Source organism: Pleurodeles waltl, chromosome 4_1, assembly GCF_031143425.1.
Source record: "Pleurodeles waltl isolate 20211129_DDA chromosome 4_1, aPleWal1.hap1.20221129, whole genome shotgun sequence".
Classification (NCBI taxonomy): domain Eukaryota; kingdom Metazoa; phylum Chordata; class Amphibia; order Caudata; family Salamandridae; genus Pleurodeles; species Pleurodeles waltl.
This window is the reverse complement of record NC_090442.1, coordinates 140,126,961-140,150,189: the sequence shown is the minus strand read 5'-3', so window position 1 is coordinate 140,150,189 and position 23,229 is coordinate 140,126,961. Positions and strand designations below refer to the sequence as shown.

Sequence of the window (23,229 nt, the reverse complement as noted above, 5' to 3'; positions counted from 1 at the left end):
GGAACCAGTGGGACGGAGGGCGAGGGGAGCACCACGGCAGGGACAGGAGGTGACATCACAGACTCAGATACCTCATCCAATGGAAGCTCCCTGGTGGAGGTGGACACCTCTGTGACCACCCCAGTTGCAGGTGAAGCCGCCATCCCGGTACCAGCACAGCCCTCCCAGTAGCCCCCCAGCGAGTTGCTCGTGCCTGCTCACCCAGAAGGGTGGGCATCTTCACCCCAGGCACCTCAGGCCCTGCCCCAGTCAGACTTGCTGCCCTGAGGGAGGAGGCTATTGACCGCCTGAGATGCATCTCTGTAGGGCAGTCAATCATTGTGAATGTCATCCAGGGACTGGCATCCCAGATGCAGCAATACAATGCATTCCTGGAGGGCATCCATGGTGGATTGGCGGCCTAACAGAGATCAATACAGGCTCTGGCCTCCTCTCTGATGGCAGCCATTGTCCCTGTTTCTACAGTCCCCCTCCAACTACCACTTCCCAGTCTCAGTCTCCTGAACCCCAACCCATCCCATGCACATACAGACAAGCATGCAAACAAGACAACACCCAAGAGTGGCACAGGCAAACACAGGCACCACACTTCATCCCACAAGCACTCACGCAAACACCAGACAGTTGCAGACACACCCACATCTACTGCCTCCACTGTCTCCCCCTCCTCCTCCTCCTTCCCAGTCACGTCCACACTCACACCTGCATGCACTGTATCAACATCCACCACCAGCATCACCACACCAAGCAGCACATACACCTCACTAGCAGACACCTCCACAACATCCATGCACGCTTCCCCTGTGTCCTCTCCCACCCTGTCTGTCCCCCCTCCTAAAGGACACAAACACAAGCACTTACACACCGAACAGCCATCCACCTCACATCAGCATACTGCCCATGCACCTGCACCCAAATCCAGAAAACATACACCTCCTACAACCACTCCTTAACCTCCACTCCCATCCCTTCCCCCTCCTCCCACCCCAACGTCCCTAAGAAGCTTTTCCTTGCCCAACTTGACCCTCCCCACCCGCGCTGCCCATAGTAGCAGGGTCTCAATAACCCAGCCCAGCACCTCTACCAAACAGTCCATGCGGACAGTGGTGGCACCACCTAATCGTGGTGGCAAGACAGTAAAGGATCCCACTCCAGTAGCCAAGAAGGGGAAGGATCCCACACTTTCAGCCAAGAAGGGGAAGGATCCTGCACCTCCTGCCATGAAGGGGAAGGAGCCTGCACCTCCTGCTTTGAAAGGGAAGAAGCCCTTGACTCTTGCCCAGAACGCTAAGGAACACGTACAACCTGCCATGAAGGGGAAGAAGCCATCAACACCGCCAGGAATGGTAAGGATTCCACGCCCCACGTCATGGAGAGGAAGAAGCCCTCTACTCCAGCAGGGGCTGTCAGGGTGACACCTCCAGCACCACCAGTGGTCATGGGGCCCCCACCGCCAGCTGAGGAAGTGCAGCCATCACCACCTGCAGTGGTTGCCCAGGAGGCATCTCCATCTGCCACCAACGTGGAGCCATCACCACCTGCAGAGGCTGCCCAGGAGGCACCTCCAACTGCCACCAACTAGCAGCCGTCGCCACCAGCGGAAGCCATGTAGGCCACCCTCCAGGGGCTGTTGTACAAGGGGCCCTCTCCAGAACCAGTGGGAAAGCCACCCACTCCAGAGACTGTGGCCTTGCACTCCCCAAGACAGAGACATGGGCATGGAGCCCCCTCCAGAACCAGTGGGCAAGTCACCCATCTGAGAGACTGTGGCCGTGCACTCCCCAGGACAGAGAGCTGGGCATGGAGCCCCCTCCAGAACCAGTGGGAAAGTCACCTACTCCAGAGACTGTGGCCTTGCACTCCCCAGGACAGAGAACTGGGCATGGAGGTCCCTCCACAACCAGTGGGCAAGTCACCCACCTGAGAGACTGTGGCCTTGCACTCCCCAGGATAGAGAAATGGGCATGGAGCCCCCTCCAGAACCAGTGGGAATGTTCCCGTATTCTGCTGAGGTGCTCCCTATCCCCATGAGGTGCCTGCCCACTTGCAAACTGATGCCCCTGCAGTGTTCTATACGGATGATGTCAGGATTCGAGTTGGGCCTTGGACTGTGCCCTGCTGCCATGTGGGCCCTTTGAATATCGGACTGGGCAGTGTCCCTTTGTGTACATTTGTACATATCTGTTTCACTGACAATTCAATCATTTATTAGCTGTCGATATCAATACATTCACCTTCGTGCATTCCTGTTATCCTTGCATTATTCATGCCATGTATTGGGTGCAAATTGTTTTTCGTGTGCAGCTGGTTGTGTGTATGGTGTGTGTGTGTCGGGTGTGTGTTGTGCATGTGTGTGTCACTCTTGCTTTCCTCCCTCCGTTCCTAGTGTGCTAGGCGGCTGTACTCACCATCGGTGGCGGCGGCGGCAGCGTTGGTGTTCCAGGTGGACCATAACATAGAAGATCATCGGAAAAACTTGCAGTTTGGGTTCCATGGCGGTGTTGTTCTTCCCTGTCTCTGATGGCGAGTCTTTTCTCTCCTGTGATGCGCTTCCGCAAGGCTTTTGATGGCGTTGGTACTGCCCCGGAAAACGTGGCGGATTGTAGTGTCTTAATATGGTGGGCGGTACTTTGTCTTCCACCTGGCTGTTGACGGCTACCGCCGTGGTGAGTGTTATTTCCGCCCTGGCGGTTGGTGTGGTACATTGGTTGTCTATGGGGGTTATCACTGCCATGGTCAGAATTTGACTGTAGTTACCACCAGCCTATTGGCGGTATTAGTGCAACTTTATCACTCACTGTCAGGGTCATAATGAGGGCCTGTATCCTCCAATCAGAGGATTTCAGACTGATTTCTATGGATCACCCAGGCAAATGCAGAGATTGAGGCCGATCGCTTTTTCAGTCAAAGACTCATATTTGTTAGATCAGGAGGTGAGTTCACTGCTGGAAAAAGGGGCTATCACTCACTCACGCCTGCATCCTACAGGGTTCTTGAGCAACCTTTTTCTTGTGGAGAAAAAAGACAAAAGGCATCACCTGGTGATAAACCTCTGGGAATTCCATGAATGGTTAGAATTCAGATTCAATTGGAGGGTATCCATCTCCTCAGGGATGTCCTCCATCCGTAGGACTATATGGTACACCTGGATCTAAAGGATGCCCTGTTGGCGGCTCAAATCTTTCCACCACACCGCAGATTCCTGTAGTTTGCTTGGCTGGAACAGATTTATGAAATTTCACCACTGCCCTTCGGTCTATCATTAGCCCCTTAGTTCTTCACCAAGCTCCTTTGGACAGCGGTGGAGTTTCTCAGAGCAAGAAGTATACATCTGATCATTTATCTCAACAATATCCTTATCATGGATGGAGTGGAGGGCAGACTGGCGTCATCTCTCTATGACTATATTCCTGCTATCTCAGTAAGAACTCCTTCAGCAAATGTTGCTATAGACTCCAACAGAAATATGAACAGCATCAGGAAAGAATGCAGGAAAGCACTGGAAACCCCCCAGATATCACTGAGGCAACTGACAAGGATAGGAGGCTTGCTCTCCTTGGCCATGCAGGTGATTTTCCCGGGACCTCTGCACTACAGATCCCTCCAACACTGAAGATTTCTCATCTGAGGCAGGGTCTCACCTACTCCCAGGGTGGTTACACACATGGAAACATGAAATGAAAGACACATTTTTGTATCCACTCCACACATTGTTATAGAATCAGATGATAGCATATCAGGATGTTTTCCAGTTGTGGAGGAGTGCCCACCAGAGGATAATGGTCAGAAGAAGAGCTAGCACTACACATCAATTGTCTAGAGCTATTGGTGGGATCCTTTGCCATCAAATGTTGGACAAGCGACAGACTGAACTGCTGCATACTTCCAAAGATGGACAACATCTCAGCAGTACATTACACCAACCACCTGGGTGGCACAAGATCAAAACTTCTGGTGGAAAAGGCAGAGAATTTCTGGGATTTTTGTCATCAGAAACAGATTGTGGTTACAGCAAAATACCTGCTGGGCATTTGGAATATGACGGCAGATTGCTAATCTAGACACTTTCACAATTTAAGCAGGTACACCCTTCTTGTGGAACTATGCAAGGCAATCCTGTCACGATAAGGTCTATGCCAGATGCATTTTTTGTGTGGTTTCCAATTCTGATGGAGCTTTCCTCAGATTTACTGATCCGTATCCCCCGTCTCTGGAGCATTCTTTCAGATTCACCATTGCCGCTTAGCAGAGTAAGGATCCGTCCAATTTATGGCACTGCAGATTACCAGGAACGATGGTCAATCCCCGGCCTTTAAAAACAAGCTGAGGAGCTCATCAACAAACCTTCGTCGGACACCACAATCAAATACTACAACTTGGCTTGGTCAAGATGGTATTTTTGGTGTATGGAACGATGTTTCAGTCCAGTGGGGACCAAGCTTGTTCACATCGTGAACTTCCTGTCGGAAAATGTGTCACAAGGAGCAGATTACAATTCGGTAAATGTATTTCATTCCGTCATCTCGGCAGGCCCCAGGCTTATTGTTGGTACTGCAGTAAGTGAACACCCTTTAATGTGTAGATTAATTTGGTGGGGCAGGTTAGGCTCCCATTTCCCCAACACCAACTTATTCTGGCCTTTTAGATATTCATCTTTTCATGTCCTGGCAACAAAACCAGTTCCTACCTAGGAATGACTTTATGGTTAAATTGCCCATGTTGCTATGTCTGGTTGCTTGCAGTCTTACACAACGCAGCCTTGTATTTAATGTGTAGGGTGATTAATTCTCATCAGGTTACTTTTACTATTTCTAGACATACTAAAAGCAATGCCAAGACTGTTTCTTACCCTGAATTTAAGAAGTACCCTAACCGTGAGAGGTTCAATGCCTCAAAGCTTATGAGAATATGACAAGTGCTGTAAGGAAATCTTTCCTGGCAGTGTCATCACCGGCAATCACAGGATGGCTCAGATGGGTGATACAAGAAGCAGGTATTGACACCTCTATATTTAGGGCTCACTCGACTAGAAGGGCTATTGCTCCAAAGGTTTTGTCTCTTGGGGCCCACTCAGAAGACATCCTGAAGGCGAAAGTCTGGTCATCGGAATCAGTCTTTAAACAGTTCTATTTTAAACCGGTCAATAGTGTAGCTTCACTGGCTGTAAATCGTCTTTAAACTAGCTTAATCTGAGCCTCCAGCCCTGACATAGAGAAAAACAATTCTTAGCTATTATGAAGGGAAATGTGAATTCTATTAAGGACATGGATGTGAGAATGATCCCTCCACTAGTCAGAACATGCCTTTTTACCTAGATACCTACCTGGATAATAATGAGGAGTATGTGTAACCTTATGCTTTAGGTTCACAGCAGGAATGTCATTTTAAAGCACTTTATGAAATGTAGAAATTGCTCATTTGAAGTTTACAAAATGTCATATGTCTTGATACATTCTGAGAGGGTTCATGGAAAGTTATGTCTGTTGCTTTCCCATAGAGACAAACAGGAACAGGAATAACAGAGGTTGTTGGATCTCAGCGTGTAGTTCCACAAAGAAAGAGGAAGATGGCTGTTTGCGTCAGAATGTTATGGACTTACTGTTCTATGATTCGCTGATATTTGGGATTACATGTTTTCATATTGTTAATGTGTTACTGATGTTCTGAAGCTACTGTTGGAATAAAGCGGAGCCAAATAATCATAATCCTTGCTTGTATGTCTCTATATAAAATTGATTAATTATCTTTGTTTCTCCCATACCTACAAAGAAATGGGAACATAAGAGACCAAATGGGTTGGCATGTATGCCATGTATGAGTATGGTGAATAGAAGTTTTACAATTGCATGCACACAGATACACTACTAACGGAACCCTTGTGAGTTCCTGACTAAAGCCAACTAGCCCAGTGATGCATTGGTGTGATGGCTGATTCATGATGACCCAGGGATACAAAGGACACTAATTTCCTTACTGCATCTCAACCTTTTTTTAACTCCATCATAGTGACCTTTGCAAATAAAATGCACCCTCAGGACACCCTAGACTATTTTAAATCTAGGATCCCACCCAATAACCAAAGAGCCTGATTATCTGCCAAGGCTGACTCCGTCCAAATGCACTAGGTATCTGGACGAGGACTCTATGATGAAGCATGCCACATGTTGGTGAGAGTCCTTTTAACAGCATAGGGTGATCCTCTTGGCAGGTACAGAGAGATAGGCTAAGCACACAAGGGGTTCCCAGAGTCTCTTTACAAATGTATGCCAAATATCTAGTTCTGGCTCTGTTTTCCTAAGTCCACTGACTTTTAAGGTAGTCTTTCCTTGTCTGGAGTTCCTACTCATTCCCTTTGCAGTCCTATACACCCTGGGGAAAAAAGAGGAAGAAGGTGCTTCTATCAGGTAATATCAGGTAACTACCAGGATCTGCTGCTCTCCTCTTTATCCCTCTCCCATAACATATTTTACACCCACTTGCCGATTCCCAAACATCAAGTACCTGAAAGGAAGAATGTGCTTCTGTCAGGTAACTGCTCTCCACCCTTACTCTCTTTTTGTTCAGGGATTACATTCCTTGCCCAGGGTTTGTCCCTTCCCTTCCTGCTCTGATTATGATAGGGTTAGCACTTGGGGATAAGCTTCTGCCAACTCCAACTTTTGTTTCCATCTTTTACCAGGCAGACTCCACAGCTTTAAAGAAGTTAAGCCTTGCCATAAGCTAACATCTTCAATTTAGCAGAAAAGAGCAATATGTATTTGTTGCTGAGGTCCAACGGGTGTTTCTTGAATTTCAGGAATGTGTTTTGTTCCTGCTCCACAGCCTGGGAGTAACCCTGGAAGATAATAATAGTGTAGTTTTCAGAGCCAGTGAGAGCCAGGTGCCTCGCCCATTGCAAGATAAAATCTCAGTCTCTGCAGCTAAATAGGCAAGCAACTACAGATCAGTGCAGGCATTCAGGAAGAGGAGGGGGTCATTTGGAATCTTTTGGCTCTAGTGATATAGAAGAATTTAAACAGTCTTTCGGGGGTAAAAAATTTATTAGAAACTCTTCCAGGAAAAGCTCTATTCTATGGCATTCAAATCTCTCTAGAAGGCCCATAATCTGGGCAGTGTAACATCAGAATTGTTTTTTGCATCCTAGTCTCTGCACTTGATGTATCGCTGGGATGTCCTCTATTAGTTTGTGGAAAGCTGAGACCTATGGTGTCAGCTGAGCTACTGCCGCTTCAGTCTCTTTGACCTTTTTTCATAGTTTCCGATGGTCAGATCTGAGTAGATGGACCTCCATGGCCACATTGTCAATTTTGACCTCCATAGCTAGCTGGGAGTCTTGGGTTTCCTGAAGAATCTGGTTCATCTCATTATCAGCAGACGTGGACATCTACATGAATTCTGTCACAGTGGGCAGTGACAGTGTAACTATCACTTGCAAACAGCTGTTGGTGTCATCAAACTCTGCTTCCCCATGACTGTGGGGAAACAAAGTAACCAGCTGTGAAAAGCGCCGAGGGAGAAGCCCTGTGAAGGTCAAATCTCCATCCTAAGAACACTTTTGTTGCTGTCTGTGAGAAAGGGTATTGTTATTAGGGGTGGATGGTAGTCTACCACAAGTAATAATGTCATTATTCTTGTTAGGTCCAGTAAAGGTTTCAGTAATTTAAACCTGAGCTCAACCCCTGGTAGCTATGGCACAGAGGCTCAACTTAAGAAAATATATAAAGCATTCAGTAGTACCAGAACCATTAGAAAAGTACACAACACAAAACAATAAAAATTCCACTCCAATTTATAAAAACAGAGCATATTTTAGTGAAACAAATGACACCAAAACAACAAAAATCCAATTACAGGAAATAGAGATACGAATTTTCAAAGTTTAAAATGAAAAATAGCACCAAATAGCACAACACACCAATTACAGGAAACTAGTCGTGCTAGAACAGGACAAGGGTAAAGTCTGAGGTGGATAGCAATGAAGTGTGGGTAAGATACGAGGATAAGGATGGCCCTGGTCATGAAGTTTCCTTAAACTTTTTCAAGAGGGTAAAGTCCTCAGTGAGGCAAGGCTGCAGACCTGACCTGAAGATGGGGTGAAGGGTCCACATTCTACACAGGAGGACTGGCTCAGAAGTGTTGCTGTCTGTAACACAAATGCTGAACTTTATGCAAACATGCGGCTGTCTAGACCCAAAGATATATGGGCGCCATTGATAGGATATCTGGCAGAACTGCAAACTGATATAGCTGACACTCAACCTACAGCTTCTCCAGATCCGACTTCTTACATTTACCTATGATATTCGTGTTACTATATCAGTGACAGCCGTAAGTGATCTTCAATAATTATCTTTGTGATAGGTGGCATTCGTGACATTGGTTGACCTGAGCCTAGCCAACATCTGTATAAATGTAATTGATGCTCTGTGTTAATAACCTAAGATGTTCCCTCGATTGGTGTCTGAGTTTATGCTCTGTATTCTATGATGTTTAATACAAAAAATTCATAAACTTGTAAACGTAAGAAAGCAATGGATGTATTTCTCCTCTCTAAAGATTAAGGGCCTGATTTAAAACTTAGCAAACAGGTTACTCTGTCACAACGGTGACGGATATCCCGTCCACCATATTACGGTTCCATTATATCCTATGAAAATTGTAATACAGCGCACAGGTTTGTGAATAAGTAACCAGTTCACCAAGATCTAACTGAGGCCCTAAGTCTTCCTTTGGCCAACGTGTTTTTGATCAGCAGACGTGAATCCCTGCACCCTGCCCTGGCACCAGGGCTGCAGGCAGATCTGCATCTGTGCTTTCTTTTTTTTCATTGGCACCAGCATGCTCTTTTATGTTACAGCCGCTTTTGTTCTGCTACCAGGCCCTCCCCTGCACCGCCCTGGAGCCTCAGGTGAAAAGGAGCATTGCCCGGCCGGAGCTCTCACGCTGCAGGAAGCACGAGCTTCAACTTGCTAACTCCAGAGAGTGCACCGAAGAAGCCATGGAGCTCACCAAAGATTCCTCCATCACAATGAACGACGGAAACCGGATACCGGTCCTCGGCTTTGGAACCTATAGCCCCGAAGGCGTAAGTCAATCTCTCCCCTCTGGGTACGCTCTAGATGTATCTAGGATTCCTGACTTCACTTTGTTCAAATCAGCCTGTAAAGGATATCTATTTGTCTTTCCGTAAGCTAAAGCTTTGTTTTTACGTCTTTAGCGCATATTTGTGTGTTTTTTAAATATCGCACGAACGAAGGCCCAGCGCTTTACCTGAGCACCAGTTACCTCAGACATGGTCACCTGCATTGTTTTATAGCTACGGGGAGAATAGATGATGTGCCCAGGCTCACAGGATGTGGTAGGATTGGAAGTATAACGCGATGACACGGAGCCACCCTGTAACTCCACTCGTTATAGACAGAGTGCCGTATTATGTGAGTAACTTTATTCAGTTTTTTTGTTATTTCATGCAGTTTTTTTTTTTTTTAGCAATGAGCTCAATAAGCCAGCCTAGAGAGCTTCCGCACATTCCATCCAGTGAAACTGTACACTCCGGACTCAATTTATACAGCAGCTCCTTCAAGGGGAACTTTTGTTTGAGAAAGAGGGTAGAGCTGGTCTCATTTGCATATTTCTTCACAGCAGAGCGAGAAAGAGGAGTGTTTGTAAACCCCTTCGCTGCCAGGCCTTTTCCCCTCCTGTGCCGAGCCTTTTTTGGCTATTTGGGGCAGTTTGCGCTTATGCCCTCATAACTTTTTGTTCACATAAGGTACCCACGACAAATTTGCATCCTTTTTTTCCAACATCCTAGGGATTCTAGAGGTACCCAGACTTTGTGAGTTCCCCAGAAGGAGACCAAGAAATTAGCCAAAATACAGCGAACATTTCGTTTTTTAAAAAGAAAATGGTAAAAGGCTGCAGAAGGCGGCTCATGTTTTTTTCCCTGAAAATGGCATCAACAAAGGGTTTGCCGTGGTAAAATCTCCATCTTCCCAGCTTTCAGGAACAGGCAGACTTGAATTAGAAAACCCAATTTTTCAACACAATTTTGACATTTTATTGGGACATATCCCATTTTTACTATTTTTTGTGCTTTCAGCCACCTTCCAGTTTGTGACTGAAATGGGTGAGAAACCAATGTTGGATCCTAGAAAGCTAAACATTTCCGAAAAGTAGACAAAATTCTGAATTCAGCAAGGGGTCATTTGTGTACATCCTACAAGTGTTTCCTACAGAAAATAACAGCTGACATAAAAGAATATTGAAATTGAGGTGGAAAAAACTGCAATTTTTCTCTACGTTTTACTCTGTAACTTTTTCCTGTGATGTCAGATTTTTGAAAGCAATATACCGTTACGTCAGCTGGACTCTTCTGGTTGCGGGGATATATAGGGCTTGTAGATTCATCAAGACCCCTAGGTACCCAGAGCCAATAAATGAGCTGCACCTTGCAATGGGTTTTCATTCTATAACAGGCATACAGCAATTCATTTGCAGAAATATAAAAAGTGAAAAATAGGTATCAAGAAAACCTTTGTATTTCCGAAATGGCCACAAGAGAAGGTGTTGAGAAGCAGTGGTTATTTGCACATCTCTGAATTCTGGGGTGCCCATAATAGCATGTGAATTACAGGGCATTTCTCAAATAGACATCTTTTTTACACACTGTCTTACATTTGGAAGGAAAAAATGTAGAGAAAGACAAGGGGCAATAAAACTTGTTTTGCTATCCTGTGTTCCCCCAAGTCTCTCGATAAAAATGGTACCTCACTTGCGTGGGTAGGCCTAGCACCCGCGACAGGAAATGCCCCAAAACACAACGTGGACACATCACATTTTCACAAAGAAAACAGCTGTTTTTTGCAAAGCACCTAGCTGTGGATTTTAGCCTCTAGCTCCGCCGGCACCTAGGGAAACATAGCAAACCTGCGCTGTTTTGAAAACTAGACACCTAGGAGAATCCAAGATGGGGTGACTTGTGGGGCTCTGACCAGGTTTTGTTACTCAGAATCCTGTGCAAACATCAACATTTGGCCAAAAAAACACCTTTTTTTCTCATTTCGGTGACAGAAAGTTCTGGAATCAGAGAGGAGTCACAAATTTCCTTCCACCCAGTGTTTCCCCAAGTCTCCTGATAAAAATGGTACCTCACTTGTGGGGGTAGGCCTAGTGCCCGCGACATGAAATGCCCCAAAACACAACATGGACACAGCACATTTTTACAAAGAAAACAGAGCTGTTTTTTGAAAAGTGCCTAGCTGTGGATTTTGGCCTCTAGCTCAGCCGGCACCTAGGGAAACCTAGCAAACCTGTGCCTTTTTTAAAACTAGACACCTAGGGGAATCCAAGATGTGGTGACTTGTGGGACTCTGACCAGGTTCTGTTACCCAGAATCCTTTGCATACCTCAAAATTTGGCCCAAAAAACACTTTTTCCTCTAATTTCGGTGACAGTTCTGGAATCAGAGAGGAGCCACAAATTTCCTTCCACCCAGCGTTCCCCCAAGTCTCCTGATAAAATGGTACCTCACTTGTGAGGGTAGGCCTAGCGCCCGCAACAGGAAATGGCCCAAAACACAACATGGACACATCACATTTTCACAAAGAAAACAGAGCTGTTTTTTGCAAAGTGCCTAGCTGTGGAGTTTGGCCTCTAGCTCAGCCGGCACCTAGGGAAACCTTGCAAACCTGCGCAGTTTTCAAAACTAGACACCTAGGGGAATCCAAGATGGGGTGACTTGTGGGGCTCTGACCAGGTTCTGTTACCCAGAATTATTTTCAAACCTTAAAATTTGGCCAAAAAAACATTTTTTTCTCTTATTTTGGTGACAGAAAGTTCTGGAATCAGAGAGGAGGCACAAATTCCATTCCACCCAGTCTTCCCCCAAGTCTCCCGATAAAAATGCTACCTCACTTTAGTGGGTAGGCCTACAGCCCGCGAAAGGAAATGACTCAAAATACTATCTGGACACACCAAAATTATCAAATACAAAACTACCTGTTTTTGCGGGGGGCACCTGCGTTTTTGGTCCTGGGCTCAGCAGCAATCTAGGGAAACCTACCAAACCTAGACATTTCTGAAAACGAGACACCAGAGGGAGTCCAGGGAGGTGTGACTTGCGTGGATCCCCCAATGTTTTCTTACCCAGAATCCTCAGTAAACCTCAAATTTAGCTAAAAAATTATTTTTTTTCCACATTTCTGTGTGGGATCACCTCACCAGGCCAAAGTTTTATAGCACCCAACGTTCCCCTCAGTCTCCCGGTAAAAATGATCCCTCGTTTGTGTAGGTGGGCCAAGTGCTTGTGACAGGGAAGAGCCAAAAACATGTCGAAATTGAGGGGGAACCAAAGCGGGTCCAAAAGGGCAGTTTGTGAAAAACATCTTTAGGCTGACAAGTGCAGCAGAATTTTTATCAGTATAGATGAGATAATGCTGGGTGGTAGGAATTTTGTGGATTCCTGCAGATTCCCGAAGGTTCCATCACAAAAACGTGGAAAAAATGTGTGATTTCCAGCAAAGTTGGAGGTTTGCAGGGCATTGTGGGTAAGAAAATGGTGCGGGGTGCATGTGAAACACACCACCCTGGAATCACCCAGATGTTTAGTTTTCAGATGTGTCTAGGTCTTGTGGATTTTTCTACAAGGCAGCGTCCCAAAGTCCATAAAGTGCAGCCCTCACCATTCCAAGTGGGACGAATTTGAGAGTTAGCCAAGCTCTCATGGCCCAAATGTAAAACCTAAACCCAAAATAATCAAATGTCTTCTTGCTTGCTGTGGGATAAGATGTTTTAGAGTGCGAGGAGTGCTGAAAGACTGTTACCCCCTTCATTTTGAGTGGGGGCATAACTAGGCCCATACTGGTTGGTAGCCACCAACCCACAATTATATATTTTTTTAATTCCCTGGCATCTAATAGACTTTCTGCCCCCCCCCGGGGTGTGGATCAGGGGTAATTGCCCCATCTTCCCACTGGTGGGCAGAACATCTTTGGCCCCATTTATTTGGGGTGGGGATATGGCCATACCCCCACCCTCTTATTTTGGAAAAAAAAACTTCCCTGGTCTCTCGTGGGCCTTCCAAAAATAGGCCAATCTGCCCCCAAGGGGGTGCAGATATGGCCAACAGTAAGGTGTCCCCATGTGGAGTGACCCTTACCTAAGGGGCTGCTCCCCTAAAGAAAACACATACATACACACACCAATCCCTGGTGCCTAAGTGGTTTCTGCCCCCCTCGGGGGCAGATCGGCCTAATAGAAATACGCCGATCTTCCCCCAAGGGGAGCAGAAATGGCCAAAAATAAATTCGCCATCCCAGGGGAGCGACCCTTGCCTAAGGTGTCGCTCCACACCTCTAAAAAGCAAAACCAAAAAAAAACCAAAACCAAAAAAATGATCCCTGGCGCCTACAGGTTTCTAGGGGGGTCGCTCCCCTTGGTGAAACTGGCGCAAAAAAGAAAATCCTCAGTGCCTAGTGGCTTTCAAATTGACCTAACAAAAATCGGCCGATCTGCCTCCAAGGGGGGCAGAAATGGTCTAAATACAATTTGCCCAAGGGGTCGTTCCCCACCTCTAAAAAAAAAAACAAAAATGATCCCTGGCACCTAGAGGTTTCTGCCGCCCCCCCGGGGGCAGATCGGCCTAACAACAATAGGTTGATCTGCCCCCCAGTGGGGGCAGAAATGGCCTAAAATAAATGTGCCCCCCCCCGGGGAGCTACTCTTGCCTAAGGGGTCCCTCCCCTTCCGTGAATTTGCCATAAAAAAAAACTCCCTGGTGTCTAGTGGTTTCTGCCCTGCCTCATAAAAATAGGCCGATCTGCCTCCAAAGGGGGCAGAAATGGCCTAAATATATTTTGCTCCCTATGGGAGCAACCCTTGCCTAAGGGGTCGCTCCCCAACTCTAAAAAAAAAAAAAGAAATAATTTTTTTTTATCCCTGGCGCCTAGTGGTTTCTGCCCCCAGGCCTTGAAAAATATTGCCCCTCTGGGGAGCGACCCTTGCCCAAGGGGTCTCTCCCCTCATGCCAATTTCCATTTCTTTAATAAAACCCTGGTGCCTAGTGGGCATTTCAGAAGCCGGATCGCTTTACGATCCGGCTTCTGAAATGCTCTGAGAGACTTCAAAGGGAAGGAAATTTATTTCCTTCCCTTTGAAGCCTCTCAGGCCCCCTTCACATGATCGGAAGAGAAATGCTATGCATTTCCGATCGCGCTGGAAGCTGAGCTTCCAGCATGATGGGGATGTGGCCTCTGATGAGGTCAGTGCGCGAATGCGCGCTGACTTCATCAGACATGTCAGGGGCGGTCTGGGGTGGAAGGGAAAGGGCTTCCCCTTCCATCCCTGCCTTGGGGGGGTGGGAGGGAGGCCCACAGAGGGAGAGCTCAGTGCCGAGGACGTAATGGTTACGTCCTCAGCACATGAGCACTGTCCCGGTGGACGTAACCATTACATCCACGGCACAGAAGGGGTTAAATGGTTTATATTGTGTACCACCCAAACCTCAATTAAAGGCAGGACAGGCTGTAGCTTGCATTGCTGTAACAAACATTTTGGGAGGAGTGATGTATACTGGCATTTGAACGCAAAATAACTAGGTCCATAAGGTCGCTTTATTTACGGGATAAAGCACACTCTCTCACACACACACGCACCCACACAAACTCACACACACTCTCTCTCACCCACACTCTCTCTCTGGAAAGGGACCCTATCAACAAACAATGAATCGCTGTGTCTAAAGCTCATCTCCGATCTAAACAAATCAACTCTCACTCTGTTTACTATGCCTTTAGCTATTTCAACCCCTACCAAGCTCCTTTCTTCTTAGTGACTGTAGGAAAGTGCAGGTTTATACAGTGAGGCTGGTTAGGCTTCACTATGTAATACTCACACAATACCCCAAAGATAGGGCCTTTGGATTTACACTAATAAATCCTCTTCTCAGTCCAGGTAATGTGGAAAAGAGCAGCCAGGCATTACTAGGAGAATGTGTTCAGCATTTCAGAGTACCAACATGGACTAACCTAATTGACACGTTTCGAAAGAAATCCAACTCCAGTTTATAAAAATAGAATTGTATATACATTTAGACACCAAAAGGAACAACATTGGATAAGTATAACCAGAGTTATGGATTTTAGAAGGAAAAATAAGTTGATGCAATTCAATACTGGAAAACTTTAACACTGCAGTCAGTGGGGAAAAGCACTAGTGACAATCGGTCATTTACAGTTCAAGTTGCTTGGAAGCCACGGGGGTGCAGGGGATAAGGTGATGCGGGTTCCAGGACCAATCCAGGCTAGTAAGTTAAATTTTACCTGGTTCGAGAGGCCCGGGTGCAGATTTGTTCGGACTGTCCTTGGTGCTGAAGCAGAAGCTGGGGGAGGTGCTGGTTTTGCTGCTTACACAGTGCTGGTGAGGAAACAGATGTAAAAAGTTTACCACAGGGCCACAGAGATGGTGGTTGAAGGTGCTGTGGAGTTCCTTTGAGTTGCAGTGTCAAACAAAGGTAGCCTCCAACAAGCCTTGGTAATGGTAAAGTCAGCTTGAAGATATTTTGACGTCCGGAGGTCCAAGGAAAACGATAGCCACCCGAAACTTGCTGGAGCTCAGGACTACATTTCCCACAATGGACCATTTACTTTTGGGCGATCCCTCGGCATGCCCGATGGTGAGTGATTCTTTAGTTCTGGAAGCGTGCTTTTACCAGCAGGCTGAAGGGGACTAGTGTCACTAGTCCAAGGGAGTCTGGAGTTGCTCTTTGTTCTCAAAGGGGTCCCTCTGTGTGGAGTAACTGATAATTAGTTTGGGACGAGTTCCAGTCGTGCAGTTGCAGGGTGGTTGTGTAGCGCAGCTATCTTGGACCCTCATTGGTTCTCCATTTTAGTTTAATATTTTACACATTTTAGCAGACGTTGTCTTTATCTCTGTTATTTTCACATATTTTACTTACATAGTATTATTGTGAGAAGATGTACGTGCCGCTTGCTTTTAGGAAGCCTTACCTGCGACATAATGTGTACACTTCATTCGAGGCTAAGAACAGAACAAGGTATCCTAGTGCTTGCGTTGCCCGCTTAGAGACAGCTTATACCATCTAGACACATTATTGTATCAGAGCTGTGTATCTAACACATTAGTTTATTATATCAACAGTGCACTGTCCTTTCATGGGCAGAGGGGCACTCCAGCCACGTCAGTCCTGGCACGAAGGCTGTGTTCGACATGTAGCTCTGCTAACCCTGGTCTTCAATCCTGATACTGCAGAGAAGGATTGGCAATCCTACTCCAGACCAAGTCATCCAGGTATGGGGTCTCAGGCTAACCTAAGAGATCAGGGAGAGGGTACACCCACTATGCTCTCAGTGTCAGTGATAGGTAGGTGTATATAGAAATCCAGCTGCCATAATCGAACTGTTTATTCTTTTCACCATGTTCATAATGCTTGTTATGTTGCTTTGTTGTATCTGCAAGAGTATTTCTATGCAAGAGTACGATTGTTTCAGTTAATTTATTGAAAACTTCCTTTGTATCTTTTTTATGTTTGCCAAGGGCATGCATGAGTAAATAATGAAAGGGGTAAGATCTCTTTCCACGATTCCCTTGGGGATCAGAGTGTCATGTTCAAGGTCGCCTAAATCACCTGCCACCCCTGGAAGGTTAGGGGATTGGGTGAGGCACTGTGAACTAGCTAGGAATTGGGCCAACAGACTCTGATGGTGTAGATGGACTCAGTCTCTGCATTCTGACATCCTGTTGTCCTAATATTCAGTCCTACCTTCTCTAGTGGGACCTGAATAACTGTTTGCCACAGAAGCAGATAATCTCACCTTTGTTTTGTGCAGGTCCTGAAGTCGCAGTCTTGGGTCTCTTCTTTGTCCTTTGTTGCAAGTCGAATTAATCTGAGGTTCTGGTGCCAAGGGTGTCCTTAAATCCTACATTTTGGGGGGTTAGGGGTGTGGGTACAAGTAGCCAATGAGCTACTAACCCCAGCGGCTAGTCCGCCCTGAGGTGACCACATCCGGGGGGTGGAGGGGAGTGCCACCTTTGCTACCCAGAACCCTCTATTCTGCCACTTTAAAAAATGACAGATACCTTCCTTGGCTTTACATACCAGGTAGCCCACCCTAGGGGTGTGGCTAGCCTTCTGGGGTGTACACCTCCTGACTACCTAATTTTCCCACCTGCCTGGATGCAGATGTGCCTGGGGGAAAGGGGAGGGCTGTTTTCTCCTTTGGGAGGCAGCCTGCTTGCATATCAGAGGCAGTGCATGGTTGGAAGCTCACTGCTTTGATGTGCCACTTCACTAGTCATCCTGTCGGGGAGTAAAGTGTCACCTCTGTCCCGGGCAGGCCTTTGTTTCCGACTACTGGGAGTGCTCACACGTCCTAGCAGGGTGTCAGATTTCTGTCTTGGTGGTAGCAGCTGCAGACTGCCAGCCAAGGCACAGGAAATGCTGGGGAAACTAGGTGGCCAACCTCTAAGGTAGCCACTTGAGTGCATGTCACATTCAATTACCTTGGCAAAAATTTGGATTTAATGAGAAAAATATGGATTTAATTAGAATACCGAAAATGACATTTTTCAGTGAGATCATAATGGAGCTGGCAGCCTTGGGGTGCCCGAGTGCCAGCCCATGTTATTCTAGGGCCCCTGACCAATTACAGTAGGCCTTTATGGAAAGCACCGCTATAGGGACATATATACTTGCACTTATGTGTCCACACCCTTAATATAATGCACCCTGCCTCCTGGACTCAGGAGTTTGAGCAGTTTGCCCTGCTAATGTAGTATGCAGTGGCAGGCCTGCTGTCATCTGTTTACTTGGGTCATCTAGGGTGGCACAATCAGTGCTTCAGGCCCTGGTGACTCCCCTAACTCCCATGCCCTGGGTACCCATGGTACCAGTTACCAGGGACTTATAAGGGATATAATGTCCTTGCCAATTGGGGTTAGCAATTCACACGTATCATTTTAGTAAGAGAGCACTGGCACCAGGGCCTGGATAGCAGGCTCCAGTGCACTTTCAGTGTCATAACCTTCAGCATGGGGGAAGAAGTATAGGAGTGACCATAAAAAAATGGGCCTTTTCCTACACTGAACTGCTGGTTCTTCCTCAGACAAGCCTTTAGTAAGTACGCCATGATTCAGGCATAGGGTAACCAGAAGGCTCTGTGCCATGAGTCCTAAAAAACAGAAGTGGGGCGACTAACCAAGTTATGCAGTTTGCAAGCGAGATTCCAGCATGTGACATTACATCATGTGACATCGCAAATGGCTTCACAGGAAGTGGCATAGTAGGAAGTGGCATCAAGACCTATGACCTTACTGGAAGTGACATCACAAGAAGTGACATGAGATCTTAAGACCACACGAATAGTTTTAACAGGTGTATCATGAATACATTTGAGCGCATTGTGAGATTTAACAAATGGATGCTGATCAGTACTTAAGCTTGTGACTTGAGTTCCCTTTGTGTAGGAATTCACAGCCCCAAATTTGCTGATTTCTTATGGGTTTCTGGCACTGGGCATGCTGAGAAAAATCAAAGGGGTGATGCGAGGCAGTCATGAAATTATTTTCCAACTGTCCTGTATGTGATCCTTACAGCACTGCTGGAAACGGAAAAACTTTACTTATGGAACCCATAAATTAGGGGTCAAGGTGTGGCGACAGAAAAAGGGTGGAGTCATAAAGAGCGGAGTCATGAAAAGCAGTCTGACATTGGGGCCCAGATTTACAAAGATTTCATGCAATGCAGCACAGCAAGTAAAGGTGCAGTGCTGCGATGCGTTAAAGGGAGAGAGCAGAAGAGCGCCTTGTTTTCAAAAGTATGGCACAGTTCTGCTCTCTCCTAATGCTGGAGCACTTCTATGCCTAGTGCCATTGCAGATACCCTTGTGCCATGGCGCAAGGGTGCCTGCGTTGTAGTCAGGATAGTTTTTGTGCAGGAAGGCATACTATCTATCGTTTGAGGCTTTTTCCTCTTTGAATGTGTGCTGCATAATGCAGCACACAGCGAGGAAATAACAAATAGAAATAAAAATATTGCTCCTTGTTACATCAGCCTCAGGTAGGTGCACATTGAGACGCAAACAGATGTGTACAAGTCTTTGTAAATATGGGTTTGCATAAAAATACATGGGTAGATGCACCGGAAAACCCATACACCACTTGTGTAATGTTACCTGACACTGGGTAACACAAGGCAGCACTATACTCTGCAGAGCATTACTTTTTTATTTACGAAGCTACGCCAGTCAAGAATGTGCGTGGCTTTGTAAATCCCAAAGTAGATTTTGCATTGGGCTGTGACAAAAAAGAGACGCTACTGGACACAAAATCATAGTAAATCTAGGCCTCAACTTATACATTTATTTTTTAAAGGACTCTGCCTCAAAGAAATTGGCAACTAGAAGAAACATGACAGTAAATATGTTTTAGCTTAAATGGTTGCAAAGACTACACTTTAACATATCTTATGGGGTTATAGCACAGATCTTTAAATCAGTAAATCTCAGGGAATAATAAAAATGGCAAGATAACTCTGGTGATTAATGTATGTCCTGGAGTGATCTGTGTTTGTCTAGTCAAAGTTTTGATTCAGAGTAGCATAGATGGTTAGTGTGTGTCCTGCAAAGCACTTTGGGTTACATGCAGATGACAGATTTTTATTTTATGTAGATAGATAAGTGAGTAATTGCTTTTAACATGGAGATCCATTGTTACTTGCAGTTTATGGGAGTTGTAGTCTTGGTTAATTTTAATTGAGCCAATTGGTCCAACACACTTGATAACGATGATATGCAACAACAAAGTCCAGGATTGGAAAAGTGGTGCCCTGGTGATATGGAGTCACCTGGTCACTCTATTCAAGCACAATGTTATGTTGAAAATGTAGGCACTAGGACCCTGCAGCCAAGATTGTGTCTAGTGGGCAAATAGATCCAGATGTCATTTCCTGGAAAGAACCGGCCAGGAAGTGGGGGTGGGCTGGGGATGTAGGGGGCAAAGAGCACACAAGATCATGAAAGGAAATGTATGGGTGGTGAGAAATGGATGCCTTATTTCTGGCACAGGGCTCTGGTGTCCCAAAGATAAATATAAACCCTAATTGAACTTTCCCAAAAATATACAGTTTAACCCTAACTTCTCTTCTGATGATTTTTCAATCAACACTGCCTCCTGCAGCACCAGCTTTGCCCTATCCTACTTCCATAAACTAGTACCTCAAAACCTCAACATATTGAAAGGGAAGACAGTGTCATGTCGCTGTTAGAGCGCCATAGCATGAGGAGAGCTGACCAGGTCAGCTCTTTAAATACTCATGACACTAAGCTTCTGGTGAAGGCATGTGAGGGAGGAACAATACTTACGAGGCTGTGGGAGGAAGAGCCGGCCCATGGGGAGACCTAGTCCTGCACATGTAGGCCTCCTTATGCGTATCAGAGAGATATGGTAACTGGCTAATGAAGGTGTAGAACCAGAAATGCCGCACACTGGAGCCAGAGAGAGGAAGAAGCTGTGACGTGAAGGCGGCACCTCCCACACTAGGCAAAGGATAGCATGTCAGGAAGTAAGTGATCGACCCAGCTCATGCAGGGCACAGAGGAATGGTCGACATTAAGTAAGCATTCTGGGAGTGAGTATGGTTTCCAGGTTTAGATCAAATGATGAAGGAGATACTACATGACTGTCATCAGTGCCAGCTGGTCAGCGATGGGTGCAAGCCACTATCGCTGCAAATGTCCCCTGAACGTCCAACATTGGAAAACAGTCCAATTATAACCACAAGTAAATAGCGTGGTCAAAAGGTTCATGCTAGCATTGAAAAAGACCCCTGCAGCAAGCGGAAATTGAATACCAGCCACTGCAACAGATTCTCAATATGGTCCTGAAGCCTATTCTAAAAAAGCCATGCACCACCACATGTCACTGTCCATCTTCCCTCAGGTTCAGCCAAGAAGGGTCCAGCTACCCTCATGTTTGGCCATCTCTCAACCAATACCCCCAAGAACTCAAAGAGACTAAGAGGAGCGAGCAGGCGGACCTCACCAAAGCCAGCTCTAACCACACAAAGATATCTTCAACATCGTCCGAGAGTTCTCCAACCCCATAGCCACCAAAAACATTATCACCCCTTCTCAGGAACTCTGTGACACCCTGGCAGACTTCTTCCATGACAAAGACTTCAAACCCCAACCCACTGACACCCTCAGCCTCCTCGCTCCCATGGATGCAAACCCCAGTGCTAGCTACGATCACCTGTTCATCTCCTTGGACCATCTTACCACACAAAACACCACAACCATCCTGACCTCCATCCACTCATGAGCACCCATGGACCCCTGTCCCCACCACATTTTCAACCTCAGGAGCAAAATGATCAGCAGCAAGCTCACCGCCATCTTCAACTCATCCAAAATCACGACCACCTTCCCCCAAATATGGAAACATGCATAAGTCAAAACCCTTCTCAAGAAACTTTCTACTGACCCCAGCAAACTCATGATCTACCACAACATCTGTCTGCTCCCCTTTCCCACCAAAGTCCTCGAAAAGGCCATCAACTGACAATTCACAGAACACCTGGAGATCAACAATCTTCTCAACCCCTCTCAATCCGGATTCTGCACCAACCAAAGCACCAAAACCCCTCTGATCGCAGTCACTGGCGACCTTAGAACCCTCCTCAACCAGGGAGAAACGGTGCCCCGGATCCTCCTCGACCTCTCAGCAGCATTCAACACCATACCCTTTCATATCATTATCAATTGGCTTCATCACATCGCAATCCAATGAGGCAACCTCAAATGGATTACATCCTTTCTCACCAGAAGAGCCTAGAGAATCCACCTGCCACCTTTCACCTCGGAACCCAAAACATCATCACCAACACCTCAAGGCTCACCCCTTAGCCCTACACTGTTCAACATCTACATGATCCCCTTGGCCAAAATCAGTAGAACCTACTGAATGAATATCATAACCTATGCAGACTACACCCAGCTCATCCTCTCGCTATCAGAACACCTCTCCACCATGAAGGCCAACTTCCACAGGCGTACGACGGCACCGCCGACTGGATGAATAACAACTGCTTAAAACTCAACACAGACAAAATGGAAGTGCTGATCTTCAGGAACAACACCTCCCCGCAGAATGACTCCTGGTGGCCTACCGAACTAAGACCAGCACCCACTCTGACAGGCCACGCTCACAACTTTGACATCATCCTGGACAGCAAACATGCCATGAAAAACCAGATCAACAGAGTCTCTTCCGTCTGCCCCCTCACCCTCTCCATACTTCGTAAGACCTTCAAATGGCTCCCTGTCAACACCAGACAAACTGGCACTCAAGCCCTAGTCACCAGTCCGCTGGAGTACTACAACACACTCTACATAGGAGTCACCAGCACCTCCCGAAAAGACTACAGACCATATAGAATTCAGAAGCCAGACTCTTCCTCGACCTCCACAAGCAGACCCACACCAGCCCCCACATCAAGAAGTCTCCACTCTCTCACCATTCAGAAGAGATGTAAACTTAAGATGCTGATCCTTCATCCTTTGATTGTGAAGGCCCTTCACAATCAAAGACCAGCATACATCAACCACCGCCTGAACTTCCACCAACCCTCCAGACACCTGCGCTCCTCTTCCCTTTCCCTGACATACAACCCTTGCATTCGCCAAAGCAACAATGGAGGATGCTTTTCACCGTCCTCACGGCAAAATCCTGGAAGGAACTCCCCTTTCACCTATGAACCTCATCCTCTCTTCTGGAAATTGGGAAAGAAATCAAGACCTGGCTGTTCAACTGAATCCCTTAGCAGCTATGTTCTCAGCACCTGGTTACCCTCGCGGGTGATTAGCAGCACTCTATAAATCCCATTTAATTGATTGACTGATTGAGACCTGAAGGCGAGATTACTGAGGTGAAATCATTTACTGAATCACAAGTGAACAAGGAAGACTGACTCTAAAGTGAGGAGGAGAGATCAGAAGAAGAAATAGAAAATGAAAAGTTACTCAGAGCCAAGAGACATGCTAAAGCCGCTGAGATTCAAGAGGACAAGTGGCTCCTGGTTCAACAATAACAAAGTTAAAAAGGAGATTCTAGATAGAGTGCTACTACATTCCGAGTACCTGCAAACAAAGGGACCGTGGTGACTGCCAGAGCAGACAACAAGCAAAGAACTCAGACCATCTCTCACTTCAGCATCAC

The 23,229-nt window shown here is 46.4% G+C and overlaps 1 protein-coding gene across 1 annotated transcript in view; it reads left to right on the top strand.

Annotated features, from left to right (window-relative positions):
* Positions 1-23,229, top strand: part of LOC138287475 (rho crystallin-like) — a 383,283-nt gene that overhangs the window by 158,505 nt on the left and 201,549 nt on the right. Inside the window, exon 2 of the mRNA XM_069227917.1 lies at positions 8,879-9,085. Coding sequence (XP_069084018.1) covers positions 8,879-9,085 — 207 coding nt within the window. The remainder of the gene's footprint in view (positions 1-8,878; positions 9,086-23,229) is intronic.